Source organism: Rhinopithecus roxellana, chromosome 9 (genome assembly GCF_007565055.1).
Source record: "Rhinopithecus roxellana isolate Shanxi Qingling chromosome 9, ASM756505v1, whole genome shotgun sequence".
In the NCBI taxonomy this organism is placed as follows: domain Eukaryota; kingdom Metazoa; phylum Chordata; class Mammalia; order Primates; family Cercopithecidae; genus Rhinopithecus; species Rhinopithecus roxellana.
This window is the reverse complement of record NC_044557.1, coordinates 144,021,820-144,048,657: the sequence shown is the minus strand read 5'-3', so window position 1 is coordinate 144,048,657 and position 26,838 is coordinate 144,021,820. Positions and strand designations below refer to the sequence as shown.

Genomic DNA, 26,838 nt, shown 5'->3' with positions numbered 1-26,838 from the left:
ATGAAACCTTTTCATTTCCCTGAATACATCCTGGGAAGAACTGCACCCACAGCCAGAACGGCAACTACTAAACTTGTGTTACATGCTCTGCAGATGGGATTTGCAAAGACAGCAGAGACGCAGTAGAGAAAAACGCAGAAGTGAAGATTCAGGGGTAGTTCAAGGAGTAAAATAAAACCTAAAATGTGTGCCTGGGATGAAGGTCAGGGCTGGGAGAAACAACAGAAAGAAGAAAGAGGAAGTATTGCAAAAAGCAACAGACCCATCTGATAACGTATGTAGAAGGACTAAGAAAGACTGAAGGCTTTGATCACATGAGTCAGGACAAGCTGCTGGTGATAGGGTGAAGGGGAATGCAGGAAGCTGCCTCCCTTAGGGTACAAGCTCAGGCTGCCCGGACAGCTTTAGCCCAGAATGCTCACCAGCCTGACTTCTTATTCAGAGACTTGTCATGGCATTTCACAAATACCGCAGGTGCCTTTCCTTTTTGCAAGTGAGACACTTTCTCCCTAGAACAGAAGATCACCCTGTGGAAGAAAGTGGATGTGACTATGCCATGTAGAACAATCAAAAGCCCCGTTCACAAAGGTACAGTTCTGTCAGGACTGTTTAAATACTACATGATCGTGCTGGGTAATTGTTTTGATATTCCCAATAATTAACTGTCACACTCAGGCCACATCGGAATCAGAGGGTAATTTGAGAGCCTAACCCAGTGTTCAGCAAACAAGCTAGTTAATTTAGATAGACAGGCATGCAGACCGCCTAGAGCGGCCTTATATCACTGGGCTTTTACCAAGAGATGATAAAAGATCAACTCTGCCATCTCTTAGCATCTGCATTAAGGAATTAGCGCATCTGCCTTCAACTGGACCTTGCTAGTGAAAAAAAGATTCTTTATAACATTTCCATACCATCCCCAAGATCTTTCTTTTTCTTTTTCTTTTTGGTGATACAAGCAAATGACTACTATAGCGTTCTCTATGTAATTCATTTTATGGGTACCCGTGGGTGAGGCTACAGAGACAGGTTGAGATTATCTTGGAATCTTATCCCTCTTGAAGAAGTTGGTTTGAATCTTTGATTATCCAGGTAACATCTCGGAGGTTTGTTCCCCAGCTATTTTGTGCTCACAAGAAACAGTGCTAAATGAGAAGCTTAGATTCTTGACTTCTAGTCCCAGCGCTCACTGAATAACTCTGAGCGATTCAGGGCTTATGTTTTCCTTACATGAAATACAAAAATACTGTCATTTCTCCAAAAAATAAAATAATAAGAAAATAAAATAATATTTCTAAAGAAAATCTACATCATATAGTAATAAATACAAGGTTTCCTAAAGCTCTCCCTGAATCTTGAAGGCCCCTGAAATACAACCCCTAGGTCATGACATCAGGTGGGGGTCTAAAGTGAATGAAAAAAAAAATACATTTAATTACTTTTTCTGAGTCTCTCCTGCTTTTACTCTGATCTTCTGAATGGTAAAGCCGGGACTGCTCCACCAGTCTGACCAGCTGAAGTATGAATCGCTCTTCCATTTGAGCTTCAACATGAGTAGTTCTCCAATATCTACCTCTGTGTAAATTAGGAAGGAGTATGTCTTATTTGTGGAAACTTCAGGCCTAAACAAAAAAGTAATAAATTTGGTTAGTTATAAAGATCTGCTCTCCCTGCCCCCCCCCCCAACTTTTTTTTCTCCTCTCCAAATATAAATAGCTCTATTGTTTAGGGGATATTTTAAAAATGCAAAATATGCCCAAGAAAATACCCAAAATGATGGTTGATGGCATTTAGTATATTTTAAATTATATCCACATCTCTTTGGTCTATTCCAGCATTTATCCTAATGACATGAACTATTTAATACAATTCTAAAAGAAAATCCTGAAGTCAATCATTCAGAAATATAATTTTCATTTTCATGTATTCCTTTTCAATTTGTATTGATACTTGAACATTATTTAGTTACAATCATAGCACACATGCAATTCTCTATTCTTCTCTTTATATTTTATATTCCATTTTTTACCATGTTTTCCTGGTTTCCCAGAATTATAGTTTTTACAGGCTAGATCAATTTTATTGACTTGATAAACCACAGTTCATTTAACTACTGACTCAGTGTTGGATACTGGATTTCTAATTTATGCTAGTATATGTTCCACTGTAATTGATGTTTTTAAAAATGTTTGTTGACTATTTCTTTAGGATAAATATTAGAAAAAAAATCACTTCCTTGTAGCTGTGGAAAGTTATTAACGTACTGCCTTCCCCACCTAGAGGGTTCTAGCCGTGAACGATGTGCAGTAGGTTTGCATGTTCTGCTTCACCACCTTGTCTGCACTGGCTAATTTTAAAGATTTGTTCTTCTAGTAATTGTAAAAGAATATCAAGTTGCCTTAATTTTATGTTTATTTGATTAATAGTAAGGGGTAGGCTGGGAACAGTGGCTCACACCTGTAGTCCCAGCACTTTGGGAGGCCAAGGTGGGTGGATCACCTGAGATCAGGAATTCGAGACCAGCTTGGCCAACATGGTGAAACCCTGTCTCTACTAAAAATAAAAAAATTAGCTGGGCGTGGTGGTGGGCACCTGTAGTCCCAGCTACTCAGGAGGCTGAGGCAGGAGAATTGCTTGAACTTGGGAGGCAGAGGTTGCAGTGAGCTGAGATCGCACCACTGAACTCCAACCTGGGTGACAGAGCAAGACTCCCTCTCAAAAAAAAAAAAAAAAAAAAAAAAAAACACACACACACACACAAAAAGAAGAGCTAACACTTTGTTATGGACTTGTTACTACTTCTGTTTTCTATACATATTATATATATATATCTATAGAGTGCTTTCCTGTTACTATTGCTCATTTTCTTTAATGTCAAACCTTTGGAGATAATTTGATTGTATTGTTTAACAGCAGCTTTATAAAAGAAATAAGCAGATACAAGATGATAAATAAAAAAAATATAACTAGTAAGTGAAAATAAAATGGCCAATTTGAATCATTTTTTTTCTCAATATAAAATAGAGGAAAGACCTCAATTTTGAAATTCTGATTTTTTTAACTAGAGACTTGTTTTCTAGGCATCCCGCTCTGCTTCTGCTGCTCAGACCAAGGGTTATGGCAGGGGAGGGAGCAGTGCCATGATGACTGCCCCCCTGTGCTACTCACAGGGTGAATGGGATGTTCTCACTCTCAGCCACGGTGCCATACAGAGAAATCTCAAAGGCCTGGTTGGTATGGGTTTCACTCTCAGTCCCAGAAAAATGAATCTTTACTTGGTAATGGAAGACTGTCGGGAAGGAAATTGGAACATGCTGATCAATCTTCATGAAAATACCACAACCCCAAACAATCAGGCAATTTAGAACCACAGAAAGTGTCTCACTAGCACTCAAACCAGAAGTTCACACACATGGAACCACTGGTGTTGCTTGGAAAGACTTCATCATGCACAATGTTCATATTTAGAAAATGCACACCTTGAATTCTACTCCCTTTCAGAAAAGTGTGGTTGTATGCATAGGAAAAACCCAAATGTGTCTGAATTGCCAAGCAGCACTAGGAAGTAGCCATCTTTGATGGGGCGCTAGAGAGATCAAATCAGCAGGCCAAACAAAACACTCATGATGCTTTCTCCATCAACTCCGCCATCCTTGGCCATCTTGTCCCTTAGCATCTGGAGCAAGCATATTCGGCATTTGCTTCTGTGTCACTATATGTCACTGTGTTTGTTTCATGAGTAGGTCTGTCCTCCCACCCTGGCTGTAAGCAGGCTTCCGGTCAGAGGACCATGCCCACCCTTTTAATTCCCCCACCATCTAGCACAGAGTAGGTGTCTACTAGGTACACCATAGAACTTATTTCATTAATTTTTCCATTCTGTGATGGGCACACCAAAATCTCACAAATCATCACTAAAGAACTTATGTAACCAAACGCCACCTGTTCCCCAATAACATATGGAAATAAAATTTTTTTTTTTTTTTTGAGACGGAGTCTCGCTCAGTCGCCCAGGCTGGAGTGCAGTGGCCGGATCTCAGCTCACTGCAAGCTCCGCCTCCCGGGTTTACGCCATTCTCCTGCCTCAGCCTCCCGAGTAGCTGGGACTACAGGTGCCTGCCACCTCGCCTGGCTAGTTTTTTGTATTTTTTAGTAGAGCCGGGGTTTCACAGTGTTAGCCAGGATGGTCTCGATCTCCTGACCTCGTGATCCACCCGTCTCGGCCTCCCAAAGTGCTGGGATTACAGGCTTGAGCCACCGCGCCCGGCCAAAAAAAAATTTTTTTAAGAACTTATTTCATTGAACCATCAGCGAGGCCACAAGGACTGCCTTGTAAAGCCAGCTCCTAAAGTGTTCTATACTAGGGACAGCCTCTGGAAACAGGTACTTGAACTTCTATATTTCTTCCCTGCCCCTCCTCTGGTCTCTACCAAAAACCCTGAGCAAACGGGCCTGGGGAGAGGTTAAAAGGAAAGGCAGCAGGACTAAAATACGTCTCGATGATGGGGGAAAAAAGAGTTCTTGGAGGCCAGGCACGGTGGCTCATGCCTGTAATCCCAGCACTTTGGGAGGCCGAGGTGGGTGAATCACCTGAGGTCAGGAGTTTGAGACTAGGTTGGCCAACATGGTGAAACCCCATTTCTGCTAAGAAAAATACAAAAATTAGTCGGGCGTGGTGACAGGTTCCTGTCATCCCAGCTACTCGGGAGGCTGAGGCAGGAGAATCGCTTGAACAGGAGGCAGAGGTTGCAGTGAGCCGAGATTGCGCCACTGCACTCCAGCCTGGGTAACAGAGCGAGACTCCGTCTCAAAAAAAAAAAAAAAAAAAAAAAAAAAAGAGCTCTTGGAATGTTTTTTCTTCTATATCCCACTATCCTTGGTCAGATTTTTTCTCTTATTTGTGTTACTGTCTATTAAATGTACTTTCTCTTAAGCTGAGACACAGATCTCTTAAGACTGATGGTTTAGAATATAGGATACCATATTTTTATGCTGCTTTAGACTCTTGTCCAGGTGAAAAAATTTTCAATAAATTTTATTGTTGTGAACTTCTGATAACAATCTCTTTTTTGTTTAGATATATCTCTTTTTATAATTAAAAAGTAGCCAGATACTAAGCAAAAACAAGAACAACAACAAAACCCCACAGCTACTAAAAGATGAAGAGACATTGAATTGAGAATTAAGCAAATCCCTTGCAGGCAGCAGGACAAGCCAGAACTGAAGAAGCTGGGAGTGGTGAGGTGCCCCCAGGAGACACTGACAGAGCCTTGAACCCACTGGTGCAGCCAGCAGGGATGAGTGAAGCCTGTCTGTGTCTTCAAGATTATGGTCCCATGGTCCCCTCTTTACCTCATACACATTGCCTGATTCTGAAGAGTTGAGGTTTCCTTGAAGCACAGGTGCCCCAAGCTGTATACCACAAAAGACACCTCTACAGATTCTAGAAGTCACCTTACACACGGATGCCATATGTTTTACCTGGGGCCACTGTTCTTTAATATCATCCCTTCCCTCAGGTTTCCACCTAAATTCCACAAAAGCCACCCTTCCTGAAGTTGTTCCTTCTCAACAGATTTATCCAATGACCTCCTCTCCCATTTTCCCATCATTCCTTTAGATCTGGCTCTAAACAAGAGGCCAAGCTTGAAATTCAGGTGTGAAACAAACTCCTGGCAAAATGGCAATGTCTTAGAAGGTGTGAGATACTCTTGCCTTCCAGGAAGAGTTGCATTCAAAAGACAAATGAAGCTAAGGAGGGCAGATCACCTGAGGTCAGCAGTTTGAGACCAGCCTGGTCAACATGGTGAACTCCCCTCTCTACCAAAAAAAGAAAATTAGCTGGGCATGGTGGTGCATGCCTGTAACCCCAGCTACTTCAGAGGCTGAAGCAGGGGAATCCTTTGAACCCGGGAGGCAGAGGTTGTGGTGACCCAAGATCGTGCCCCTCTACTCCAGCCTAGGAGAATGCTCGACTTCATCTCAAATTAAATAAATAAATAAGACAGATGGTCCTTGCCTTTATGTAAGTCATGAACTTTCTGTAAAGGGCCAGGGAGTAAATATTTTAGGCTCTGCGGGCTATCAACTCTGTTATGGTGGCATGAAAGCAGCCTTTGCCAATATGGTAATGAATGTGTGTGGCCGTGTCCTAATAAAACTTTGCATGAGCACATAGAGGGGAACAACAGATACTGGGGCCTCTCAGAGGGTGGGAGAGGGAGAGCTTCAGGAAAAATAACTAATGAGTACTAGGATTAATACCTGGGTGATGGAATAATCTGGACAACAAACTCCCATGTCACAAGTTTACCTATTTAGCAAACCTGCATATGTACCCCTGAACTTAAAAGTTAAAAACTATTTACAAAAGCAGGAAGTAGGCTGGATTTGGCATAAGGGTTATAGTTTGTTGACCCCAGGTGGATGGTTCCAAATGAGCTCTGAGCTCTGTGCTGATAGCCTAGCCCATGCTAATGGCCACATTTACAGGGGAGGGCAGCGAGCAAGGCTGCAAATCCCAGGCTGGGCACTTGGGCCTTGCTGCCAATTGGAATTAGGAGCCTCAGGCAAATGGATCAGTGTAACTCCCTATTAACAGAAACACCAGTGAGGGCTCAGGGTTTAGTAATATCAGTCAGCATCTCTGTTCCAATGGATAGAATTAGTACATGTGATGCAGTGAGCATGATAAAATAGGACTCCTTGATTTCCTTATTTACAAAAGTCTCCAGCCTACCTTTGTAGGGCATCTGAGAACGAGTCTTCAGGTACATCTTGCTGCTTCTTTTGGCTCTGACTTTATTGATCTCATAGCCCAGATTGTTGCAGCGGTTCTTTCTGCAACTCAAGCAGAGTCCTTTCTCAAAGGCTTCCTTGGAACTGCACCTGTAGGCCTTACTTGGATTTTCTTCATTCAACAAGGAGTCGATGAAGAGATGAATGGAGCGCTCGTGGGAGCACTTCACTAGCTGGTCCACATCTGGGTAAAAAAGACACAAAGATTGTATCTCAGCAGAAACCCACAATGTGTGTTTCATTTGGCGTGTCTAAAATAGGTTAGATGTGGCGTTAGAATAAAATGACCCAAGGATATAGTCCTGTGCATTTATGATCGTAGGCCCTATTTCAGGAAATATTCTTGGTAGTAGTGGCCCATGCACCTCCAAGACAGTGAAAGTTACAAGTTCACGGGGAATTTTCGACTTTCATACTTCTTATATTTATGTGTATGTTTATGAAGTTGTAATAAGCCTCCGAGGTGGAGGTTGATTTCCTTGTTTATTACATCATTCTCTTATATTGAAAGTGTCTAACACTTCTAGGTGCTTCTAGAAACATATGCATGCCCCTTGCCTTACAATATATTTTTCCTAAGTCAAAAATACTGTAAGTGGAAATGTACTTAATTCCCCCAAAACCCATCGTAATGTCAAAAAGTTTTAAGTCAAACCATCATATATATATACACATGCTTCTCAACTTACAGTGGGGTTATGGCCCAATCGTAAATTTTTTTTTTGTATTTCTAGAAACCACATCTTAAGAGGGTAATTGTTAAATGAATTGTATTTTATCATTGATATTATGTATAATTGAGGATTCTGCCCCTACTAACACTCTTTTACATCAAATGAACCATAGAAATAATCAGCAATGCCATAAGAATGAGTTCCTTGTATGTTTTTAGGACAATTGAAAATAGTAACATTATGCTGTAAGTTCTATAACATGTGCACAAAAATAATGAGAATATCCTAGGTAGGTCCCAATGTCCATAAAGTATGCAAAGGGCCCTTAAAAATAAATCATAAGCTGGACATGGTGGCTCACAGCTGTAATCCCAGAACTTTGGGAGGCTGAGGCAGGAGGATCACTTGAGGCCAGGAGTTTGAGACCAGCCTGGGCAATATTGCAAGTCCCCTGTTTTTACAAAAAACAAAAACATTAGCCAGGTATGGGGGTGTGTGCCTGTAGTTCCAGATACTTGGGAGTCTATGGCAGGAGGATCGCTTGAACCTAGAAGTTCAAGGCCACACTGAACTCTGATTGTGTCACTGCACCCCAACTTGGGTAATAGAACAAGGCTCCGTCTCAAAAAAAAAAAAAAAAAGAAAATAAAAAAATCATAAATTTAACACAAGCTAACATTATTAAAGCAAAACATTAAGCCAACATTATGTTCTGAAAATTTTGGAAGATTTATACTAATTAACATCTCCTTCCATTCCAATAACATCTACAATCCTTCTATTGGCTTTGCAACTACATTCAAGGTATGACAACATGTGGCCAGATAGCATTTTATGATGCCATTATTGAGGTCAGTGGAGTTTTCCTGTTTAAATCTCACCTTTTTCTCTTGCTACTGTAAGTGCACTGCTCAATGTAGTCTACAATAGTAAATAAAAGATAAAATGTCTGTTTGCTGGCTGTAAGGTGGTCATGCTGAACATTGCAGAATTCTTCAGAAACATAATTTGGCCAAATATGTATATGAAAACTACATACTTTGGAGCGACTGGGTAGGACTTTGGGTCAGTAAGGGTTAAGGATAAGAGTCACATTTAATTCACTTCTAAATAATATTTACCTCCAAGGCCTCTCTCTGCAATCACGCGAATAGCTTCTCCAATGTTACATCCTGGCTGAAAAGTACCTCCATTCGGGTAAATGTCAACATGCCCAACTGGTTTCTGGATTCCAATGCTTCGGCCAGGGGACCCTCTGGTGAATGTGTGTAAGACGTCTACAAAATCCGCATCATCAGGAGAAAGGCGACTCGGAGCTTCTGCATACTCAAAGTTAGGTCCAGCTGGATCAAGGCCTTAAAAGGGAAAAAACAGGTCCACACATTTGTAAATTTCCGTTCGTATGATATTCGTATGTTACTGCTCATAATTTGAATGCACTGGCAGCTGTTTAGATTCTTATCATCTCCTATTCTGTAGTCACTGGATCTTTACTTAGACATAAAAGGAGGCTTGGCTCCTTCTACAATGAATTTGAGTCTCAGCCTTATACAGCAGTTTTCACTCAGGATGGCTGGATTTCCTTCTGTAGATCATTTTGAATACGTTGAGAAGATGTATAAACAGCGGTGGGTTCTTTCTCTCTGTGTGTAAGCCACACCTTTGCCTAGATGCCTGTCTTCTTTCTAAGTGGTCTCTGGAATTGGTCCTCGTACTGATATGCATTACACTACGAAAACACAGAGCTGAGAGTGGAGGGAAACAGGCTTCCCAGAGAAATCTGCAGGCATTGTGGGTAATTCTGCTTTATTTCTGTGCTGTTGCCAGTGGATAGTAAGCCCATCAGAGCATCTGTGTTTTTTCTTATCCCTAATAAAGAGCCCTACAATGAGGCAATCAAGTGCTGGGCATTTCTCCTGGAAGAACACCACACACGTGGGTATTTAACAAAATTTGTTTTGATTCTCTCTCAGAATGACAGTCTTCTCAACTCTTATAAGACCAATGAAATTTCTTTCTTACCAGTAATTCTGTTGACTTTCTTATTGGTCAGACTTCCTGCAATGCCAGCAGCATGGGCTCCGAGGCTGTATCCCAAGAGATGGACATTGTCCAGAGGGTAGTTAAACTCCTCCTTTGGAAGAGAAAAAGAAAACAAAGGTTCTTATAATTCTGCCAAAAACCAAAACTAAAAGAAACAAAATGAACATAAATATTGTTTTCAAAATATAGGAAATACTGAAAACTAATTCTACTTATTTTAATTTTGTGTTACGGGTAAGAGAGAAAATATTCTCTATTGTTAAAATTTTCTCTTTTCCTTTTGTTTCACTGTTCCATAAACAAATCCAGTATAGATTTTCTCTTCCTTTAATAACAGATTGAAATTACAATGTTTTTCTATGCATCTGAAATAGTATTATTATGTATATAATATATGCATATGTTTGTGTATGTCTTTGCATATATACCCATATACTACATGTACAAACATATACACATATACATATATATATGCATGCATATATATATGTATATATGTTTGTACATGTAGTATATGGGTATATATTTTCCCATTATTCCTTACTCTGAATACCTGAATCACTTTATCATTGAAGGTTAGCCAAGCAATGACAGACTCAGGAAACATTACAGTGGAAGGGATCAGAGACACATGGTCCAACCCCTCATTTAACAGGTGAGAAGCCTGAGCCCCAGGGAGGTGATCCCATTTGCCTGTGTTCATTTGCCTGGTCAGCAAAAAAGATAAGAACTTTTATCGTTTATGGTCAGTCTAATAAATACAGCTTATTTTTTACTTCCAATTACCTGGTTGTAATAATTTGCCTCAGTCAGAGTATTAGCTTCTTCCCAACCCCAAGATACTTTTCAGAGGTACTTTTCAGGGGATCGTCTGAAAAAGTGGGTCTCTTGCAGCTAAGTCAGAACTCCAGACCTCAGTTCCCTTCTATGCTATGCACCTTCCCTTCCAACGTCTTCCTAGCTCAATTCCATCACTCTCCCAATGCTCAACAAAAAGATTCATCCTATTTCACACTAAAGAATAAGTACTATTAATATTTTTCATGAAAGAGATTGGTATGTCAAGGCGAGGATAAGATGTCCATGGGCCAGCCAACTGGTGGGGAAGGATTTGGCTGAACACGCCATCTTTCCTCTGTCCGAAAATCACAAGATTTTGTCTGTTGGATCTATTCACTATGAAAATACCAAACTATAGAGCAGGGCAGGACTATTTATTGAACTTATAGTCTATTCTTATCAAAATGTTGCTTTTGGATATAAAATAATGCCCACGCTCATTCTGAAGATTTGAAATGCCCCCAGAAAATCTTTACATTTAAGAGAAAAGGAAAAAAGAACAGCCATTTGTCTGGCTCCAGTCAAAGACACTGTTTTGGACACTTAAGTCTACTTCTCCCAGTCTTACCTCCATCCAGTTGATAAACCGGGCCACGTCCTGTCCCACCAGTTTGGTGTAGCCCGCGGACACTGGGTAATGCTGCTGAGCCCGTGACAGCCAGTCCACCACAATGACGTTGGAGTCTGGTTCTCTCTTGTACAGGGCGGCCACAAGTTTTGGCACCCAACTCTCATACATTCCTGTTACCTGAAGATGATGACACAAGCTTTCTTAAAATACCCACCTACCACTTGTCTTGGATACATCAGCCCAATAAACCTGCATGAAATGGAAAAAACAAACTTGGAAGGAAGCCCGTTGGCACAGATAGAAAAAATCAAATAACAGAAGAGTGTTCAGAGACAGGTCTGTCCCTTCCAAGGCAGATCTAAGTATGCCAGGAAGGCGTTGAGTTGAGGAACAGCAGATTGGAGTTCACCATGCTTTCCATTTGAAAAGTATATTTTAGACATTGAGTAAAATTTTGATCATTTATACTATTAAGAGGAAAGATTGGTCTGAATGCAAAGTAGGTCTTTGAGGAAACTAGCAGGAGCACCTGACTAGGAGCAGAACCCTGAGGAATCGGTCCAGTCCCACACGCCTTCGCCTCCCTTCAAGGTTGGGGCGTTGGGCACCCTTTGTAGTTGGCTTTCAAGATCAAGAGAGGATGATGTCATTTCTTCGTAATGTTAATGGCTCCCTGTTTCAGCCAGGATCCCCTACTTCACAATGGGAACCCTGTACTTAAAGCCAATGACATCCAAGCAAGTGGCAAAGCTCCAAGATAGCTGTGTCTAAGCAACATGCTGGGATGCATCACATGCATGCTACATGCTAAGCATTCTTTTGGGAATCTCGTGACACAGCTAGAGAGCCTCCTCAGTTCCCTTCATCTGTGCCCGTGAGTCCCCAGGCAGCTTATTTCAGATAAAGCAAGAAAACTGGGTTTACTCTAGGCCCCTGTTAGAAGTTTTTCTGTACTACCAGTGTTTCTCTTTTCTTTGTCCTCCCTCCCTTCCTCCTTACCTCCCTCCCTTCCTTCTTTCCCTCCTTCCTTCCTTTTTTCCCCTCCTTTCTTTCCCTCCTTTCTTTCCTTTCTTTTGGCAGAGTCTCACTGTCTCACCCAGGCTGGAGTGCAGTGGCATGATCTCAGCTCACTGCAACCTCCGCCTCCTTGGTTCAAGCAATTCTCCTGCCTCAGCCTCTTGAGTAGCTGGGACTACAAGCACGTACCACCACCCCTGGCTATTTTTTTTAGTAGAGATGGGGTTTCCCCATGTTGGCCAGGCTGGTCTCAAACTCCTGACCTCCAGTGATCTGCCTGCCTTGGCCTCCCAAAGTGCTGGGATCACAGGCATGAGCCACTGCTCCTGGCCCAGTGTTTCTAAGGTAAGCAATCTCAAAGGGCTGGTCATCCAACTTACTCCTATGGTGACTGACACTTTTATTAACTGCACAATAGCTAATTGGATCCTTTCTTTCTGATCAACATAAAATAGTGATGTAAGTAACCACAAACAAAGCGAGTGAAAAATTCAAGTACTCACCTTCCTCAACTCAAAAAGGGTCTTATTTTCTAAGTTCTTCCAATCTGAGTATTTCTTCTGAGGTTCAATAATTACTGTGTTTTAAATCTTTGGTTTTTAGACATGCAGCTGAAGTGAAGCCCTCCCTGCTGCCTGTACCAGGTGGGCCACCTGACCCTGCCAGTGAGTTCACTGAGATAATCAAGATCAGTGTGGCTGGCTTAATTCTTGCACAGACCCAACTCAGTCCCACAGCCAGATAACAGTCTCTGGGCTCAAGCACTCAAAATGTCAGGACACATGATATGAAAGATACAGGTGGGCTTAGTGGGGCGGTAGGACCAATGGTAGGAAGTGGCACCATCTGTTGATACTGGGTTGGTCATGTCATCTTGGTATGAAAAAGACACGTTTTTTTCCATAACTTCCCAAAGTGTAAAATTCTCTCAGGGATAAGATTGAGATTCCTGAGATCCTCAATTTATTTCTGTTGTATAAGTGTACTTATTAAGCTCAGATTTTTTGAAAAGTATTAAAAGTCAATTTCTGCATATAACCAAAGGGCCTCTAAAGATTCCTTTTTTCTGGGCTAGACGCAATGGCTCACACCCATAATCCCAACACTTTTGGGAGGCCAAGGTGGGTGGATCACTTGAGGTCAGGAGTTTGAGACTAGCCTGGTCAGCAGGGTGAAACCCCGCTTGTGCTAAAAATACCAAAATTAGCCGGGTGTGGTGGTGGGTGCCTGTAGTCCCAGCCAGTTGGGAGGGTGAGGCAGGAGAATCTCCTGAGGCCAGGTGGCAGAGGTTGCAGTGAGCTGAGATCGTGCCACTGCACTCCAGCCTGGGCAATAGAGTGAGACTCCATCTCAAAAAAGAAGAAGATTCCTTTTTCCTACTTATACCTATTAAAATATAAAAGGATTTATGTTTAGGAATTTGAACTTTTATCACAAAATATTGAATTTACTATGTTAACATAGTAAATGGCTATATTTTAGTAAACATCTGTGTGAATTCTGTTGGTAGTAGTCTTCATCTCTATTAAAATTGTAGCAATTGTCCTCTTCAGTCAATAACAAAGTCACTTAAATTATATAGGAAAGGAAATGTGGACTAGATGAATGTTATTTTTAGCTAGTTCTCACTAGAAATTAGTATTATAATATTCACAAGCTCTGACATAATGGATAGATAATATATCTTTTACAATCCATTTTACATAAATCCTTTTAAATAAATTACACAGTCTACCCACTTGGGATTGAAACATTTTAAAACAAACTAAGCAAGGACTACATAATGTAAAGTGACCATATGACATATTAGAGAGAGGACTTTTATCAATATTTTTTAAAAGTAAATTTAATCACAGTTTCACTTTTTCTAATCATCTGGCATGTCAGTTCCCGGCCCAACCCTTTTTTTAAAAATTTCCAGAAAAGTTCCCTAAAGTTTACAACTGAAAATTTTGGAAGTAGAGTGTTCTTAGGAATAGGTAGTGCAACCTCTGCTTTACAGATCAGTAAATGGAGGCTCAGAGATGACAAGTGACTTGATCCATAGCACAGAGCTGGAGAATGGCAAAGCCAACATGCACCCCACACTTCCTCACTCCGCTCCAGCCCTCTCCTCACTCTTCCATGCTGCCTTCTTTAGAAAGGTTCTCCTGGCAATGTGCTGGATGATGCAGGATCATGCCAGGGTTCCACTGGTTCTCCACAGCAATCACCTATCTTCTGCTCTGTAGCTGGGCAGAGCGGCCTTTACCCACCTCACAGGAAGCTCTGACTCAAGAACACCAATCAGGTACGGTGTTAAAATGAAGGCTGGCACTGCCTAGGGGGAGTTCTCATGAACCTGTGGCTTCAGATCCACCTGAGCCAGAACTGTGTTTATTTAAGTGTAAAGGAGAGCCACGCGAGATATGGGGTGTGGACCCGTCACTGGCTCCCCAACAACTAGGGCAGGCCCATCAGGATACCTCACCACCCTAATCCCCTCTTCCCCAAAGAGTCTCCCTTACCGTCCAGCCGTGGATCACCATGAAGGTTTTGCTGCTGTGATTGAAGTGACAGGTCGCCACAGACTCTGCTGCTCCAGGAATGAGGTGGCAAGTGTCCTCAGCTGTGTCTTCAGGGGTCCTTAGGGCAAATTTACTTTCGATGTCAATAAAATCTCTTCTTTCTGAAAAAGAAAAATTGGATATGAGGTTAACTGGAGGGTTGCTTGGTTTTATTCATTGAGATGGTATGTTTTAGGTTCACAGGTAACCACCGCTGATGCTATTTTTGTTTCTGAAGTGTTTTCAAAAACAAATGTGGATTGCAAGAGAACAACAGATCCTCCAACATTGAGCAAAGTTGATAGACAACCTTAACTCTGAATTAAGATTGTCACCATTGACCTCTCCTAAGTCTTCCAGCCATTCCTGAAGCTCTCCTTAGTCGGGGTGCGTGTGTGTATGTTCATGATTTCAAGTAAGTGAACTGCTATTTGGGGATTCCTCAGTTAATTCTATCTTCTCTCAAGACATGAATTTAAGTGACTTGGCCAAGGTTACCCAGGTATTAGTGGGAGGGTGAGGATCAGAACCAGGTCTCTCAATTCTACTTTGAAGCTCCCTTTCCTGGAGAACATTGACTCATGCATGACTCTTGTGTGCTATAGTTCCACTATTTGTGGGGGGTGTTTTGTTTTGTTTTATTTTTTGAGACAGGGTCTCTTTCTGTGTCCCAGGTCAAAGGAGTGCAGTGGTGCAATCTTGGCTCACTGCACCGTAAACCTCAAGTGATCCTCCCACCTCAGCTTCCTGAGTAGCTGGGACCACAGGCATGTGTCACCACACCAGGCTAATTTGCATTTATTGTAGAGATGAAGTTTTGCCATGTTGCCCAGGGTGGTCTCCATTTCCTGAGCTCAAGTGATCCACCTTGAGCCTCAGCCTCCTAAACTGCTGGGATTACAGGCATGAGCCACCAGATCTGGTTAATTTTTGTATTTTTAGTAGAGACGAGGTTTCACCGTGTTGGCCAGGCTGGTCTCAAACTCCTGGCCTCAAGTGATTTACCTGCCTCAGCCTCCTAAAGTGCTGGGATTACTAGTGTGAGCCATCAGGCCGGGCCTCTAGTTTTAATAAAATAATTTAAAAAAAATTTTTAAGGAAAAGTTGGAAGCATGAGGAAGCTTTTGTATGAAACTGTTCCCACTCCTATGGCAAGATATACTTCAAAATGTTCTAAGAAATCATTTAGTAGGTTGTCTAGAAATACCCGTGCTGTGTATGAGCCATGGTTAATTCTCTCCCCAAGTATTTATTTTCCCACTATGTCATTACAATCTTCCACACAAAGGTAAAACTTGAAAACCACAGCAAAGGTTGTTGTAGAAAGGGTTCAGTTTGGTTCTTCATAGTTAATCCCAGACTTGGTGAGAAGAGAACTTTGAAACTATGGACAATAATATAAATGCTGCTAAATCTTCATGGGGTACAGTGAATAGTTGAAGTAAATTATATTGCAAATAAAATCAGACTTCACAAAGCAGAGCACAATCAAAGGGAAGTTATGTTAAAGGAAATCATTTAATTTTCAAGTAAAAAAGTAAAAAAAGAAAACAACCCATAAATCCTACCTATTTACCATAAGAAGGTAATAATTTGTAGATTTTAGATTTTGCCATTCAAACTTTCAGGAGATTCGTGAGGCTGCTAGGACTACTTCTCTTTTCTTAATCTAAATTTGCTCTTTTTTTTTCAACTCAAAATTTAAAAATCTGTAATATCAAAATAACTGCAGAAGTCAGGCCAATAATAAAAATAAGAGTGGCATAGTAACAACAGTGAAAATACAGGCATTTGAGCAAATCAAAACCACAATGAGATACCATTTCACATCAGTTAGAATGGCGATCATTAGGCCGGGCGCGGTGGTTCAAGCCTGTAATCCCAGCACTTTGGGAGGCCGAGACGGGCGGATCACGAGGTCAGGAGATCGAGACCATCCTGACTAACACAGTGAAACCCCGTCTCTACTAAAAATACAAAAAAAAAACTAGCCGGGCGAGGTGGCGGGCGCCTGTAGTCCCAGCTACTCGGGAGGCTGAGGCGGGAGAATGGCGCAAACCCGGGAGGCGGAGCTTGCAGTGAGCTGAGATCCGGCCACTGCACTCCAGTCCGGGCGACAGAGCGAGACTTCGCCTCAAAAAAAAAAAAAAAAAAAAAAAAGAATGGCGATCATTAAAAAGTCAGGAAACAACAGGTGCTGGAGAGGATGTGGAGAAATAGGAATGCTTTTAGACTGTTGGTGGGACTGTAAACTAGTCAACCATTGTGGAAGACAGTGTGGCGATTCCTCAAGGATCTAGAACTAGAAATACCATTTGACCCAGCCATCCCATTACTGGGTATATACCCAAAGGATTATAAATCATGCTGCTATAAAGACACATGCACACGTATGTTCTTGCAGCACTATTCACAATAGCAAAGACTTGGAACCAACCCAAATGCCCATCAATGATAAGCTGGATTAAGAAAATGTGGCACATATACACCATGGAATACTATGCAGCCATAAGGAAGGATGAGTTCCTGACCTTTGTAGGGACATGAATGAAGCTGGAAACTACCATTCTGAGCAAACTGTCACAAGGACAGAAAACCAAACACCGCATGTTCTCACTCATAGGTGGGAATTGAACATTGAGAACACTTGGACACAGGGCAGGGAACATCACACACCGGGGCCTGTCATGGGGTCGGGGGAAGGGGGAGGGATAGCGTTAGGAGATATTAGGGATAGCATTAGGAGATATAATGTAAATGACGATTTAATGGGTGCAGCACACCAATATGGCACATGTATACATATGTAACAAACCTGCACGTTGTGCACATGTACTCTATAACTTAAAGTATAATAATAATGATAATAAAAAGAAAGTACAGGCATTTGAGTCAGCCTTATCTAATTATCTAGGATTGGCCAACATTTTCCTATTGAGTATTTATTTTCTAAAATTCCTTAAACAATATTGTGGTTTAAGAAATATGCAATGAGTTGATCACACACACGTACACATACATGTGCACATACACCTCCATCATCTAAAATGTAGGAGAAATTTCTTAATGATTCTAATTATGAAAAAAGGAGTTTTGTCACAATGAGTAAACACTCCAAGATCATTTATTCAAATAAGAATCTATGCTAAACTATTGATCTTTAAAGCTCTTTTCATTTGCATATAGTAAAACTGCACAGCATCCACCCAACAAGAATATGCTCTCCCTCTCATCTTTATTTGAAGATGTTGGTCGTCTTCTTCCTTCCCAACCAGAGAGCATTCTGTTAGCTTTACTATTTATCTGATAATGGAAAAGAGTATTGAATACTTTTGATCTAATTCTGCTTTGAGTGCCTAAGAACTTCTTTTCCTGTTAAAAAGTGCTTTAGAAAATTTAAAACTAAGTTAATTTCACCCTCTCCCACATCTTTCCACCTTAAATAGCTCATACCTCTCCACCAGTCTTATTTTAACGTATTCTATTATCAATCTTTTTAAAGCAGAGATGATCTGAACAACCTGGCAGACAGATCTAGCTTACCACCTATTTGCCAAATTGATATTTTAAGAATATTGCTCAGTACAACTCCAGAGGCTGCCATTCACTTTTAGTCCACTTTCCCCTCGAATTATGCAATTTGGTGTCCCTGGAATTGCTGATGGTTTTGAAATGACCACAAATTTTCTTTGAAATGACCAAGACTGGCTTCGTGTAGTTCCGTGAAAAAAAAAAAAAGTCTGTTCAATCCATAGATCCTGTACCAGATTGCATGCATGGCTCACTGACAGCTCCAGTTTCCCTCTGTTGGGTCCAGAGCATGTAATGGAAAGTAGGAAATTTACACATCCTCTAGTAAATTTGTATTTAGAGACTTTCATTTCACTTTTAAAGCAAATGATTTTCATTTGACAGGAAAATAGTGCCACTCTATGTGCTATGTGATGGTTTCAATTCTATGTCAGATATGAAATAGTAAATCTTACTGGCACTTAGTCAGACTTTCCTTTTCTTGGATGGTCTGATATTTTCACACTATCTGTGTTTGCATCCCCCCGAGGATGTCTCAGTGTCCTAAAGATGAATGTGCTTCCCAAACTTCAATCAGCTCTCTAGTAACTGACTTAGACCATGTAGCGATGGGTAGGACGATGGACCCTGGCTGTGGAGCAGTCAGTATATTTAGTTGTTCCAGTGTATTCTGTGATTGCTACTGGGCAGCAGGTGGACTGATTTGATGGAGCTGTTAATAAAGAAACTATTCGTTTCCATACATGGAAATAATATAAGTGACTGCACTCATCCAACTAGACTGTCTTTTACCATGTCCCTTAGAAATTAAGGCCACCTTAGAATTGAGAAAGAAGAGGAGTACAGGAGGAAGGGAAGGGAAGAGAACAGAAGGGAAGGGAAGCAGGGAGGGAGGGAGGGAGGGAGGGAGGGAGGAAGGAAGGAAGGAAGGAAGGAAGGAAGGAAGGAAGGAAGGAAGGAAGGAAGGAAGGAAGGAAGGAAAGGCAGGCCTCCAACCTGAATTTAACTTAGCATCTCTGTACCACCTGCCAATCAGGCCTCATCAGAAATGTCTGTATTAAGCACTTAGGGGAGAGTTTTGGGCAACACGCAAGTTATAAATTATGCCTTTCCTGACTATGGAATCTTTATTCCTAAATTCCTAAATAAGTAGCTACAAATCTGAGTGTGTAAACAAAGACAAAGAATTTATTCTAACATAGTTAATAACTCACAGAGACAAAGTTAGGCTGAGAAGTTAAAGCACATAGACAAATGTATAGGGGGAAGAGTGGGAATTCTTGTTGCTAGAAAGAGGGAAGCATTGAGCATCCCAGGAAAGCAACAGATGATGCTTTAAAGGCAGATCAAAGTCATCACATGAGTGACATGAACATTTATGCAATGACATGAGGTACAAGAACTCAATGAGAATGCAATTCTCTTTGGAATTTCTATTCTCCCTTTATCTCCCCACCCCTTTCTCTCTTTCTCCTCTTTTCTCTCATTCCTACAGGACTTCCTCAGTAATTCCTTTGCTCTCTGAGACTGATAGTCATAGTTATCGACTCAGGCAGTGTTTGTTGAAGAACAAACTGAATTACTGATGTGGTCGATTTGGTGAAGAAAAACATCAATATCATGATCAGACTGAATTGATTGGTCTGTTCAGATATTCCAATGTAAACAATGCTCTTATCTAACAAGCAGCTTTACTTTATTTTATTTTATTACTATTTTTTGAGACGGAGTCTTGCTCTGTCGCCCAGGCTGGAGTGCAGTGGCGTGACCTTGGCTCACTGCAAACTTTGCCTCCTGGATTCAAACCATTCTCTGCCTCAGCCTCCCAAGTAGCTGGGATTAAAGGCACCTGACACCACATCTGGCTATTTTTTGTATTTTTAGTAGAGATGGGGTTTCACCATTCTGTCCACGCTGGTCTTGAACTCCTGACCTCATGATCCACCCGCCTCGGCCTCCCAAAGTACTGTGATTACAGGTGTGAGCCACTGTGCCAGCCTACTTTTTATTTTTATAAAAATTGTTTTATTAATGGAATAGTAAAAATAAATCCTGTATGTATCACGTGAATTTTACCCTGAATTTTCTCCAGTATTAGGGGTAACCTTCCATACTACTGAAAAGAGGGGTTAAAAAATAGGTTCAGAGATGTGTGTTAAAATTTCCCCACTGAATTAGACCATCAAGTGTGAATAAGCCTTCATTATTTAAAGGGATCTTGTGGACTGGTTAATGAAATAATTTGGTTGAGTGTCATCACATAGGCATATTTAAGTCAAGATTTTTTTAAGTGAAATACAAAATGTTTACATGGTTAATCTGAGACTACTTCTTGTTGCTGAGGATGGCAAATGGAAACATCTAGTTGTCTTAAACTAACACAATGAAAGTTCATGATTACTTTGCCAACAATTGTTTTATTGGGAGGAAGGCTGCGTAAACATAGGGATGCTATTCTTTTTAGTTAAAATGTAAGTGCTAACTTCTATACTATTCTTCACCATAATTAATTCTGCAGCCAATTTTTTTTCAAAGGTACATTATTGATGTCATGATAGCTGTACCTTGAATGAAGGGCTGTTGAGGCTCTCTAAATGCAAATCTAATTACCTACATTCACCATGATCCCTCCAAAAGCATCTGACTTTTCATGCTACTTAAAAGCTTCTCTAAACTTTGTACTACACTCAAATTAATCCAAGCCAGAATGGTATTACCCCTACCTGACTGCATAGAAAGAGACTTCAACATGTATGAAAACACAGATGAGCACACACACCAAAGTGGGTTGAGTGCTGTGAGCAAGGTGGCTGGATTAGACAAAGTGTGGCCACCCCAATTGGGTCATCTTTGTTCTATTCTACTGTCAAATAATGGCGGGAGACATTTTCTTTCATTCAATCAAACAGTCAAAATCACCAAACTACTTAGATAGCATCTGATCATTCTGAGAGCACAGACTAGGAAGAGCAAAAGGAATGAACTGGCACAAGTTTAATAGGCTCACTTCTAGCAGAACTTATATATATATATATATTCACCTAAGATAATCCATTCCTTCCTTCGTAGTAGATACCTATTGTTGAGCAGTCAAAGGGTGTCAGTGCACACAGACAATCTTAAAATGGCCACAAGACAGCAAAGTGCAGTCATGCAGTCTAATGAACAGACATTGTTCAGAGTAAATTTCAAACTCTTAGCCTCTAAATTGGAACCCTATCCTATTAGTCCTTCAGAAACTAATGGAGCCTTCAACTTTTCCAAAGACAGAATGTGACAAAAGCACTGTGACAAAGATTTTACTCCCAGCTTTGAAAGTCTCTGCTGATAAATGGTATTTAGTTCACTGTGGTGACAAACTCAGTTAATGGATAAATGATCCCAAAGCTTTACACTGATACGTGTTTTTGTTGTTTTTATTACCATAAAAGTTGGAATTTACCTTATGCGTAAATCCAAATGGTCTCTTCATCCAGACCTTAAAAAATCATGATACTCGTGTCTTGAATACTTTCCTTACACTTTGTGATCGAAAATCATCAGCCATCATTTTGATGGCTGGAACATCTTCATATTTAAGTCAGTGTGGTCTTTGTGGTGGTCACAGAAGAAACTAGCTGCAAAATGTTGTAAGTTGCAAGACACTTTCTTGAACAATCTGGCATAAGGCAGTAAACTGTATGGCCTGGTTTTTCCTCCATAATAAAGTAAGAATAGAGAGCTGAGTTAAAAATAAGCTGCTGAAAGAAAGAGAAAATTTTCCGTCACAGCTCTTCCCCCGTACCTGACTCCCACCTTTCAATACAGCTATTAATCATTCCCTCACTGAGCTCTCCTCCAGTGACATCTGCTATTTTGCTCTCCTTTGCCATCATGTTCAACTCGGAAGATAGCCTGGAAATTCACGATGGCCAGGCAAGCAGAACTTGAGCTGCTAAGCACTGACCATACTCTCCCTCTCCTAGCTCTTCACATTTCCTAACTGGGGCCATGCAGAAATGGTGCTGGCTCCCAGGACAAAGTGCCTGAGGGCAGTGCCTCTTGTTCTCATATTCTTCTTAGAAAGAATCCAGAATGAATAAGTAAACTCAAAAGCCCAGAGGAGGTGCTGCCTCTCTACCACAGTGACATCTTTCTCTCCCTAAAATTCTTACCTTCCTAGATGAATGCACCTGGGGGAGAAAGAGGGAGAAAGTTTCTGTGATGAGAGAGGCATTATATATTGGGTGAGTAGAGTGAAAGTGGAGGAGATGAGAGGCAGTCGTTTCAAGTCTACTTTGAAATAATCCTTCCTTAATATATTGACAGCCAAGAAAAGCATGTGTTGGCTACAACTCAATAAACTAATTAATCACATAAGTGTCCACTTAAAGAGTCAAGAGTTACACCGGCCTCAGAGAACATTGGCCTCATCCAAACTCATCTCAGAGTTGAGGAACCTAAACCCAGACAGGTGACACTGACTCCCAAGAATGTAGGGTCTTGAACCTGTAAGGGAGCCTAGCAAAAACTTGAATGTGATGACATATTTTGGTGCTTGTTTTGCAATGAAAATAATGTTATTCTATGGTGTGCTTTCTGAAATAAGAATTTGGAGTTCGCTCCTACCATCTTCTTGTCAGCGTTAAGCAGTACAAAGGGAAACATACCCCACCTGAGATGTTGAAGACTTTTCTCATCGAGTCTCCAGTGTTTTCAAACTGATTCAATAGAAAAGATACTTTTTTTTTTAAATCCAATTTTGCTTTGATGGAATCTATACTTAGCGTTTGTGTGTGTGTGTGTGTGTGTGTGTGTGTGTGAGACTGTCACCCAGGATGAAGTGCAGTGGGATAATCACAGCCCACTGCAGCCTCCTGGAACTCCCTGGCTCAAGTGATCTCTCCTCAGCCTGCTGACTAGCTGGGACCACAGGCACAGGCCACCATGCCCGGCTAATTTTTGTATTTTTTTTTTTATAGAGAGGGTGTTCCCCTATGTTGCCCAGGCTGGTCTGGAACTTCTGGGCTCAAGCTATCTTCCGGCCTCGGCCTCCTAAAGTGCTGGGACTACATGGGTGAGCCACTGCTCCCTGCCAACTTTTTTTTTTTAACCTAACAAAAATGTTTCACAAATTAATGCCAAAATAAAACAAACGTTCAGTGGCAATCCAAGCCATAGACTCCATCATAACTTGAACCGCCGTGGACGTGCCGCCTGAGAGCACAACCAAGCGACACCGCCCTAATTGCAATTCCAGCAAGGAAGAAAAGAGGAAATGTTGGCCCGTGTTATGAATGGCTTCAGCTGCTCTCTATATTGCTGTTGCATGTTAACTGAATCGAGTTTTGAATTAAGCAGACTGCCTCCATTGCGGACAGGTCTGAGACATTCTCGTCTGGACCCGAACGCCTGGACCCTAGCGAGCGGGGGCGGTTCCCTGGCTGCAGTGACCTAGGTTGTGCCCGCGGCCTCCCCGCGGCGCCCCGCAATCCCACGTGCTCGCAGCCGCGCCATGGGGCCGGGCGCCCGGAGCTGGCCTCAGCCCCCAGGACAGGAAGGGTGGCCAAGTGCAGACCTGGCAACCCCCGAGTCGGCGGCCACAGATTGCTGGTGGCTGCGCCACGTTTTCGGGAGGGTCAGCCCCTCACTGGGTTCTCAGGGAACTAAGAAAAGAGGGCATGTGAGCCTGGAAGCTGGCGAGAGTCCCGGGCGCCCTATAGCGGGCGGGACGCCGTGTCCCCAGGACTCCGCGCCACGCGTTCCTTCTACACCCTCACACCCACTGCCACTCCCACAGCGCAGCGAGGGCGAGCGTCCCCTGTGCGGCTGAGATGCCCGGAACGCCTCCCGCGCCTCAGCTTCCCCAGAAGGGGCCCCTGTCGGCCCGCGCGTCCCCAGGCGGAGGCTGAGCCGCAGTCCCAGCCAAGCCGAGGTCACCTTGGCCCGTGCGCCTTTCATTCCAGGGCCCCTCCGGCAGGGAGGTGACTGCAGGTCACCGCCAGCCGGGCCCTTACTCCCCGCCTCCGCCGTCCCGCCCCGCACACCCCCGAACCTCTCCGGCGGAGCCCGCGCCCCCGGGAACGGTCCCAGCCAGAGTGGAAGGGACAGCGCGGGAACCGGGAGAGAGAAAAAGCGGGAACCGGGCGCCGCCGCTTCACGATCGGGAGGAGATTCCCTCTCGGCCCCTACTGGATCCCACTCCAGGGACCCTTTCGGGCTAGTGCCCAGGCTGGGAGAGTCCCCGGGCGCATCACAGCCCCTTCCAACTTCCTTCTTCCCATCCTCAGTTCGGATGGCAAGTGGCCACCCGCCGGGTTTGCAGTTGGAGGGGAGTCTGCGTGCAAAACTTACGGTCGGCGGCGGCCACCCCTCCGCGGGAGGCGGTCAGACTCTGGAGCCACACGGCCAGGGCCAGCAGGAGCAGGGCTTTGCTCTCCATCTCGGGGCGCGTCCCTCTGGAGGAGCTGCAAGGCGCGGACGGACTGATGAGCCGGCTGAGCCAGAGGCGGGAGAGGGCTGGAGCCGCGGTCCGGCGCTGGGCAAGTCGCCCTTTAAAGGGGAGGGCAGGGCAGCTAGAAGTGGACAGCTTTCCCTTGAGGAGGAGGAAGAGAGGGAATGGAGTCTGACACTGTTTTCACGCCACGGCTGCTTATGTGACTGGAAATATGCAAATAAACCTCATCACCTATTGGCTATAAAATCATAAGTTGAGGGGAGGGCCCTAAATTCACTTCTAAACGTTTGAGCAAACAGTAATGAGGATCAACCCTGCCAACGAGAAGAGGAGGAAAGGGCAGACGGAAAAATTTGCTTTGTTAGGCTCCTGTTCGCTTAGCCTAAGGGTTTCCACTCTCCCCGGGGCCCCCTGGCTAAGCACCAAACACAGGTTTATATCGATTCACGTAAAATACTCAACAATCACCTGTTTTCCAAGGAGGGAAAGTTTAGCTGTTAAATTACATTTGACCGGCACTTTAATACACCTCTCTTTCCATGAATCCTGTTTGTCACTTGCAGTCCTCCCTCACTCACCCCGCACCCCACCCCCACCCCCGCAAAGTCAATGTAGGGATACAGGGACACACATTGCGTCCCAGCTTGTGCTGGTACAATCTGGTGTTTTAACACTAGCAAGATGGATCAGCTTATGTGATGGAGAAAAGCCTACTTGCTGTAACTAGTTTCTAATTTTTGCCTCATGCAAATTATTCTCAATCCTCAAACTCATCAAGGAATGCAAGGATAATATTTTGTGTTCAGAGGCAGAACACCGAGGTCAAATAATCTAAAACCGTATTGAGTTATAAGTGAAAGAAAATAGTCACAAATGACACATATTGTATGATTCCATTTAAAGTGTCCACAAATAGACAAATCTATAGAGACCAAAAGTAGATCAGTGGTTGCCTGGGGCTGGGTAATTAATAGGGGAGGGGAAGAATAGAGAGATTTGGGGAGAGTTGATGACAATGTTCTAGATTACATTATGGTGCTGATGCACAACTCTGTAAATATACTAAAAGCAATAGAATTGTGCACTTTAAATGGGAGAATTACATAGTGTGTAAATTATAGGTCAATACAGCTATTTTTAAATAGATAAGAGGCATGCACATAAAATAAGAAAAAAAATTGGATACTGTGCTTTTCTGCCAAAATGCTTGGAATACTTATAATATCTTTTTAAATATAAGGGATTTGTATTAGCCAGGAAGGACAATGAAGTATATCCCCAACCCCCTCTCAGTTTATGGCTGAGAAACTGACTCATCAAATCAGAGCCTCCAATCTACTATATTTCTAGTCTGAATATTTTTAATGTCCACTTTTACTCATCCAACCCTCCGTCACACACACACACAAACACAATGCGCAATTGTAGGTTAGAACAATGAAAAGCTTTTTTAAAAACTGGGCTCGCTTTTTAAGGTTTTCTCAAAAAATGAAATAAAAGTTGATAATACCCAAATATTTCAAAAGTCTGTATTCTGTACAACAGAGTTCTGTCTTTAAGTTGATGCATTCCATGCCACAACACAACACGCTGTCTTGTATTGCAATTATTACACAATATACTGTGCACATTCGCTCTATCCTACAAAGTGTGTAGAGAATCTTGAAACCTGCCAAAAATTAAACTTCACAAAACTTTAGAAGTGGTGGAACAGACCATGCAAGGGATGAATAACTATGATGTGGCCGTCCTCCAAAAATCATGTAGTAAACTCTAATTTTAAAAAATGACAGAAGATGAGTACAATTGCATTGGATGTGTTCATGGTGTGAATGGCATATAAACAGACGTGCAGAAATGCCTGCTATCTTATATAGAATACTCCTGCAGCCTATTTTCATGCATAAATGTGTTTTGATAAGACAACCAAACCAAACTGCACTTCTGTGCCTTTCAGAAAACTGCAAGGAGATTTTATGTAATTGCTAAGGGAAGTCTTATACTTATAACGTATTTTTAAAATGATTTCCCAGGCTAACCAGATAACAAAATTAAAGCACTCAAGAGTTGGAGGATATGTAATATTTAAATATGAATTCAGTTTGAAGTGAACTATGCCATTAGCACGTCCAATAGAGTTGAAGAGATTTCCAGGAAGACTTAATTTATAGCAGCTTAGCCTGGTTAAAAAAAAAAAAAAAGAAAAGCAAGACAGGTTGGCTCCTCTCCCAGGGCAAGCGCGGAGCAGGTGGGTGTGGCAGCAACACTCTCTCCTGATTGGCTGCGCTGGGAGCGATCAGGTGCCTGCCTTCTAACGCAGAAACTCACATGATTTCCAGGTCAGGATTGCATGTGCGTTAGTGAGGCGACTCATCCAAACTT

At 42.3% G+C, this 26,838-nt stretch overlaps 1 protein-coding gene across 1 annotated transcript in view; it reads right to left on the bottom strand.

Moving 5' to 3' along the window:
• The window catches only part of LPL (lipoprotein lipase), a 29,665-nt gene extending 4,564 nt beyond the window's left edge, over window positions 1-25,101 (bottom strand). Inside the window, exons 1-9 of the mRNA XM_010363486.1 lie at window positions 24,354-25,101; window positions 14,451-14,611; window positions 10,924-11,103; window positions 9,495-9,606; window positions 8,594-8,827; window positions 6,740-6,982; window positions 3,169-3,289; window positions 1,440-1,622; window positions 423-527 (exon numbers count right to left, since the gene is read on the bottom strand). Of these exons, the coding sequence (XP_010361788.1) occupies window positions 423-527; window positions 1,440-1,622; window positions 3,169-3,289; window positions 6,740-6,982; window positions 8,594-8,827; window positions 9,495-9,606; window positions 10,924-11,103; window positions 14,451-14,611; window positions 24,354-24,441 (1,427 nt within the window). The 5' untranslated portion in view covers window positions 24,442-25,101. The remainder of the gene's footprint in view (window positions 1-422; window positions 528-1,439; window positions 1,623-3,168; window positions 3,290-6,739; window positions 6,983-8,593; window positions 8,828-9,494; window positions 9,607-10,923; window positions 11,104-14,450; window positions 14,612-24,353) is intronic.
• Window positions 25,102-26,838: the final 1,737 nt, after the last annotated feature.